The sequence below is a fragment of the Ruditapes philippinarum genome, unplaced genomic scaffold (assembly GCF_026571515.1).
Source record: "Ruditapes philippinarum isolate M1 unplaced genomic scaffold, ASM2657151v2 ctg8102_1_1_1_1, whole genome shotgun sequence".
Classification (NCBI taxonomy): Eukaryota; Metazoa; Mollusca; class Bivalvia; order Venerida; family Veneridae; genus Ruditapes; species Ruditapes philippinarum.
In genome coordinates, this window is record NW_026860179.1 from 2590 (window position 1) to 9923 (window position 7334).

The window sequence follows — 7334 nt, forward strand, 5'->3', positions numbered from 1 at the left end:
TTTAAGCCCCTTACGTTGTTTCAGTGAAATACCAGCGTGCACAGTACTGGGTACCAACTTAATGACTTGACGTAGTAAATGATGTCACGTTGTATTATTATTTGGCGCGCTTTTCATTCAGTTTTAGGTTAAATGTCTTTTTAAAACGTTTCTTTGCATATAATAAAAAGAAAATTTGTTTAGTTTAGTGTAAGATTGAAATATATTTCACCTTGTGAACACCAAAAGTTCATATTTCACTCGTGGCTGCGCCACTCGTGAAATATACCTTTTGGTGCTCACTCGGTGAAATATATTCCGATCTTACACTGAACTAAACAAATATCCTCTATATAATGTAAGAAAAATGAATATTTATTTCCATTCTAAGAAGCTGATAAAAAAAGAGAATTGATAAAAATTCTTGGACTTCATTCAGTGTAGAGATAAATTTCCTTAGGTCATTTAATTTATTGACATCATCTATGACGTCATATGACATGTAAGCATTTGTTTGTTTTGCTATGCATATATCGTGTATAAATGCACATGATTGTCCTATCTCTTTTATGGAGGGGAAGTTTAAAGCATGTTAGAATTCATAATAATAAGATCTTACAAGAGTTTTTGTTTTACCTAAAACTGAGATTAGAATAAATATAAAGGAACTTGAGTATGTATAGCAACATTGATATAATCATAATGGTGACTATGAATGTATGCAGTCAAGATAAGGGTTATATCTTATAGCAATTTATTTATTATGATTACATATTGTATGAGTGAAGTCTGATACAGTTTTATTAAAGGAAGTGACAGAAGTATTTTTCTTCTATTGTTTAGTGTGTGGGCAAAATACCAGGAGAATTTAGAGATATTGTCTACAGCTATGTCCAGTCTGAAAGCTTATGGTCAGAGAATCAGCTTTGCAAGTGGACGTATGGAAATGTTACAAGGTAGCTTTTAATATATGATTTTATATAGTCATACAGATATAAATTATCTGAAACATCATATTTATTCAGGTACCCTCATAAAATACCAAAATAGTTTTGCATATCTGCATTCATGTAATGATGCTATGAAAATGTTAAATACAGTTGCCTCTGTGTAATAGATAGTAAACATTATTCTAAATTTGCAATAAATTGTAGAGCAAATTATTGCCAATAATTTTAGTGTTTAACCTTTTACTTTGATGTCATAAACTCTCAACTAGATCCAAAAGTGATCAGTCTTGGTTACCAATATAGAGTCAGGCCAGTCTGCTGAAATAATTTTTACCGTCAGTATAGAGCCAGACCAACCTGCACATCCATGCAGTCTGACCAGGCTCTGTTGCCTGGCTTACTTAGAATATTCTTCTTGATAATCCCAATATTGAAAATTGGCAGTCCTAAAAATGGAAGATGCACAGGTTCATTTAAGAAAAGTGTTCATGAGTCAAATTTTGAAGTGTCAGTTATGAGTTTAATTGATGCAATATCAAAATAATCTTTTCAAATTAAGCAGATATTAGTATACACAGAACCTGGTTCAACTGTATCAACTAGTTATAATCACTGATTACATTGTTTGAGTTAAAGATATACAATATGCTCATCTTTGGATAAAATACTTCTATTGCAGAAATTTATTGAAATCTAGTAAATTCTTCCAGAATATGTCTTATTTGAATAAGTAAATGTATAAACTATGTTTATGAAGCTGCATTCCCTATTACTTGTCAAATTAATTTGGTCTATACTTATAAAAACTGCCAGTTTTTTTAATGACACTATGTAATCATACTGTGATTACCTGTAGTCCGTAGAGTTTAAAACATTAGATATTTTCCCTGTGTGTATTTAAAAGATGTTTATTTTATTTTATATTTCAAAAGAGACTGTATAGTAATTATCAGTGTTTTAAAATATCAAAGTTGAGCATAATATATCTTTAAGTATATGATGCACTATTTCAGGATTATTTGCGAGGAAGGAAGCTATGTTAAAACTACAGATAGAGAAAGGGGATATACCAGAGAGAGATATCAGTCATAATGTAGAAGCTGATAAACAAGATAGGTATATAAAATACTTCAAAATATATATGTCCTGACCACAGAGGAATTCATAAAAAGTATACAATAAATGTGCAGTTAAACTTTGTTCACTGGAACAAATTTGCACAGGCCCTGCAAGTTCGAGCGAACTGTATTACAAAGTTAGTTTTCTATGGTTGTAGACAAATAATGTTGATCATAAGGAAAGTTTAGATCTTTGACGTAATAAAAAAAACTATTTTTAGACATATGACTGTGTGTACAAGTGTTTGGAAATATTTAGTGTTATTGTTATGCCCCCATTTCGAAGAAAAGGGGGTATATTGCTTTGCACTTGTCGGTCCGTCGGTCCGTAGACCAAATGGTTTCCGAGTGATAACTAAAGAACCCTTAGGCCTAGAACTTCAAAACTTTGTATGGTGATTGTCATGACCAGTAGATGACCCCTATTGATTTTGGGGTCAAGGGGTCAAAGGTCAAGGTCACATTGACCTTGAAAGCAAAAACGTTTCCCGATCAATAAACTAAAGAACCTTAAGGCCTAGGAACTTCAAAAACTTGGTTATGGTGATTGGCATGACCAGTAGATGACCCCTTTTGATTTTGGGGGTCAAGGTCAAAGGTCAAGGTCACATTGACCTTGAAAGCCAAAAACGGTTTCCGATCGAATAACTAAAGAACCTTAAGGCCTAGGAACTTCAACTTGGTATGGTGATTGGTCATGATCAGTATATTGACCCCTATTGATTTTTGGTCGTCAAGGGGTCAAGCGTCAAGGTCCACATTGACTTAGTAGGCAAAAAACGCTGCTCTTCCGATCAAAATAAACTAAAGAATACCTTAAGGCCTAGGAACTGCAAAACTTTTGGTATCTGGTGAATGTTGCTTCGGATTGATCAGAGGATGACCCCAAATTATTTTGGGTCAAAGTGGTCAAAGGCTCAAGGTCACATTGCACCTTGAAAGCAAAAAACGGTTTCCGATCAAATAACTTAAAAGAACCTATATAGAGCCTAAGAGAACTTCAAACTGATGGCTGATTGGTCATAATCAGTAGATGACCCCTATTGTATATTTTTGGGGTCAAGGAGGTGCGAAGGGCAAGGTCACATGACCTTGTAAAGGGTAAAATAGCGGGTTTCCAACAATAACTATAAGAAACCTAAGTCCTAGGAACTTTCAAAACTTGGTATGTTGTTGATTGCGTTAAATGTACCAATGCAGGATGACCCTAATTGATTTAGGGGTTAAGGGGTCAAAAGGGTCAAGTCAACCATTGACCTTAAGTATAGGTAAAAACGGTTTTAACACCGATCCAATAATGAAAAGGAAAACCCTTTAGGCCTAGGGGACTTCAAACTCTGAGATGTGATTGGTCAATGATCCAGTATTTATGACCCCATTAGATTTTAGGGGTCAATGGGTTTCAAAGCCGTCAAGGTCACATGACCTCTTAAGTAAAAGACGAAGTTTTAAACCGAAATTCAAAGATAATAAAAGCATACCCTCTAGGCCTAGGAACTTAAAAACTTGCGTGTATGGTGATAGTGGTCCAATGACCAGGCAGATGACCCCTATTGAATTTTGTGGGGTTAAAGGGTTAAAGGGCAAGGTCACATTGACCTTGCTTAGGTAAAAATGCTTTTCCCGATCAATAACTTAAAGAACCCTTATGCCATAGGAACTTTTCAAACTTGGAGTAGTGGTGGACCATTGGTCATGACCAGCAGAGAACCTATTGATTTTGGGAGTCCCAATGGGGTCAAAGGTCAAGGTCAACATTGACCTTGTAGGGTACAAAAACGGTTTCCGATCAATTAACTAAAAACGGCTTAGGCCATTTATAGGAACTTCAAACCTTTGAGTGTGATGACCTTGGTCATGAACCAGCAGATGACCCCTATTTTTATGTTTTAGGAGTGAAGGGTCAAAGGGTCAAGGTCACATTGACCTTGTTACTAGTTACAAAACGGTTTTCTTGGAGCCAATAACTCAGATACACTTAGGCCCTAGGAATACTATAAAACTTGGTTAATCATCCGGGTGATTTGTCATGTGATTCCAAGCCAGAATTACTCCCTGTATTGCATTTTTTGGGATTAAAGGGGTCACAAAGGTCACCAGGGTTAACAACAAATGACTCAAATGTAAGCTATAATATAATTCCTGCAGTTTGCTGCATCAATTAACTAAGAGAAATTCGAACTTCGGAACCTACCGTAGGAACTTCAAAACCCTTGCATGGTGAAGTTGGTCGAGTAGACCCATCAGCGAATGAGCACCCTATTGATTTTGGCCAAGTTACTAAAGGTCCAAAGTCACATTGACCTTGTATGCTGTAAATAAAACGTTATAGCGAATCCCGAATGAATAAAGAGAACCCTTAGCCTAACCGAAGAATTTCAACCTAGGCATGGTGATTGGTCTTCAACTATATCACCAGCTAGGATGACCCCTATTGATTTTGGGGTCAAGGGGTCATAAGGTTCAGATCCAGGTCACATTGACCCTTGTAGGTAAAAACGGTTTCGTGATCAAATTTACTTAAAACGCTAGGCCTAGGAACTTCAAACTTTGTATGATGATTGTTCGTGACAGCAGATGACCCCTATTGAGTTTTGCGGTATCATAGAAGGAGTCAAATGTCAACACTCTCATTTTAAGCGTCAGATGGACCAGTAGGATAACTTTATAACCCTTATTTAATTTGTTTGAATTCACTGGGTTTCAGAAGTCAAATGCAATAATAAACCTTTTATCACGAATACTAATTGGGGCTGCTGATAGGGGGCATACATGTTTTACAAACATATCTTGTTAACATTATTTCGAGGTTGAAGAAAGTTTCTCTGTAACAAATATCTCAGGTATTGAGTGTAATGGTCATTGGTCTCTCATAGCTGATTCAGAAATTGGGTGATAGGTAGTCAGTCACTGGTAGAGATAATTACTAGTTAGTTATCCAGGAAAACTGGAAAGGTTTTTTGACCGTCCGGATATGACCCAGGAAAATGTGTTTCATTTGGCATGAAAACAAACAAACTGTATCTATGTTGTTTTTCAACTTCCATTTCAGTGAAGAAATTTCATTTTAACATGTTGTTTTTTCATGTCATATACATTGAGGGAAGTTTATGATTAAGTTTATTTATTTCATGCTTTCTCGTGTTTTATTGTAATATATCAGATGATTATATTCTGATAAACCACTAGTGAAATTTATAAAATATAATTTTCACTGTAGCCGGACTATATCTGAATGCGGATGAAAAGAAAATTAAACTATATGGAATAACAGGCGGAAATAAATGCCGTCATACGAAAATTTTTGCTTCTTTAGGAAAAGAAAGTCGATGTCACCATTTTTACATCATGTTAAAAATGTAACATAATTAGAGAAATTTAACCCAGAACTATATTTCAAAATTGATGATGTGACGTCATGATATGATGACGAAACAAAGGAGAATGCGCGACGTTTACGCGGCAAAATCAGTAAAAAATACTTAAAATAAATTAAAAAAGCATGAAATAAAAAGAAAATTTATTTGTTTTACCATATAAGATTGAAATATATTTCATTCGTGAACACCAGCTATTATATTTTCACTCTTGGCTACGCCACTCGTGAAAATATTGCATCTAGTGTTCACTCAGTGAAATTATATTTCAATCTTACATGCAAAACAAACAAATATCCTCTATATATTTTTTACACCTTGTTTCCAGTGAGGAAAGTTCATATTTACGTTGTGAGTTGGAGAGAGTGATACGAGAAAGAGATAACCTGGCAGCTCAAATAAAACAAGATTCTCAAACCTTAGACAACAAAGTTCTCTCCATCAGATCTCAAGGTAAATTCTTATACTAGTAACATTTGAGCCGCGTCACCACAAAACCAACATAGTGCCTTTGCGACCAGCATGGATCCAGACCAGCCTGTGCATCCGCGCAGTCTGATCAGGATCCATGCTGTTCGCTATCAGTTTCTCTACTTGTAATAGGGTTTGTAAGCGAACAGCATGGATCCTGATCAGACTGAGCGGAGGCACAGGCTGGTCTGGGTCCATGCTCGTCGCAAACCCACAATGTTGGTTTTGTCATGGCGCGGCTCATTTTTTGTCATTAAGTTAAAGATAGTAATCATTTTATGATTTATCAAACTTAATTTTTTAAATATTTCAATTGAAGGGGCCTTTTAAGTGAGTAAAACAACAATTTGAATTTATTTCACATTACAACATGTAAATTCAAAGAAAAGTCACCGATTTGCCAAAGATGTGTGCTAAATTATTATCTAGAGTAATTTCTGCTTAATATTTCCAAATAGGAAACCTATATCATAAACAATTCATTTGTAATCAGTTTAGCATAGTTCCCAGTTTAGCAAAGGTGCAAAAGTGAGAAAAAACAACAACAAAAAACAGATAATTAAGAACTTTACTAAGAGATAGGTTGAATATCGATATTTATTGTGATTTTTAGCCTGATTAAAATTAAAAAGGTGAGCAAATGATCTAAACCTTCATCAAATTGTAAAAAAAAGTCTCAAAAATAAAATTTCCAGTCATACTTTGTTAAAAATTTCAGTGGTTCCATTTATTTTATGAATGTTAAATGTATTTGTATGTAATGTTTGAATGATCTGACAAGTACAAATGTACAAAATCATTTGTAAAGACACCATCACCAACCTTATTTCAAATTCCAGTTAATTTAATTGTCTTTTGTTGACATGGTACATTATTTGTTTATCTTTCATTAATTTTAGTGGAGGAAGAAATTGAAACATTAAAACAAGCCAACTCTGATCTGGAGAGTATTGTACAAGACAAATCACAGGTAACTTTATGACAATAAATCAAATCACAGGTAACTTAATGATGTTATATCAAATCACAGGTAATTTAATGATGTTATATCAAATCACAGGTAACTTTATGTTATATCAAATCACATGTTACTTTATGATGTTATATCAAATCAGTGGTAACTTTATGTTATATCAAATCACAGGTAATTTTATGATAATATATCAAATCACAGGTAATTTAATGATGTTATATCAAATCACAGGTAACTTAATGATGTTATATCAAATCACAGGTAATTTAATGATGTTATATCAAATCACAGGTAACTATGTGTTCTATCAAATCACAGGTGACATAATTATATTATATCAAATCACAGGTAACTTAATGATGTTATATCAAATCACAGGAATGATGTTATATCAAATCACAGGTAACTTAATGATGTTATATCAAATCACAGGTAACTTAATGATGTTATATCAAATCACAGGTAA

At 34.1% G+C, this 7334-nt stretch overlaps 1 protein-coding gene across 1 annotated transcript; it reads left to right on the forward strand.

Annotated features, from left to right (window-relative positions):
* Positions 1–811: 811 nt before the first annotated feature.
* On the forward strand, positions 812–6896 carry LOC132759140 (uncharacterized). The gene is made up of 4 exons (XM_060750864.1): positions 812–935; positions 1943–2045; positions 5753–5877; positions 6795–6896. The coding sequence occupies exons 1-4, from the start codon at positions 869–871 to the stop codon at positions 6875–6877; spliced, it is 378 nt and encodes a 125-aa protein (XP_060606847.1). The 5' UTR covers positions 812–868; the 3' UTR covers positions 6878–6896.
* The last annotated feature ends 438 nt before the right edge of the window (positions 6897–7334 follow it).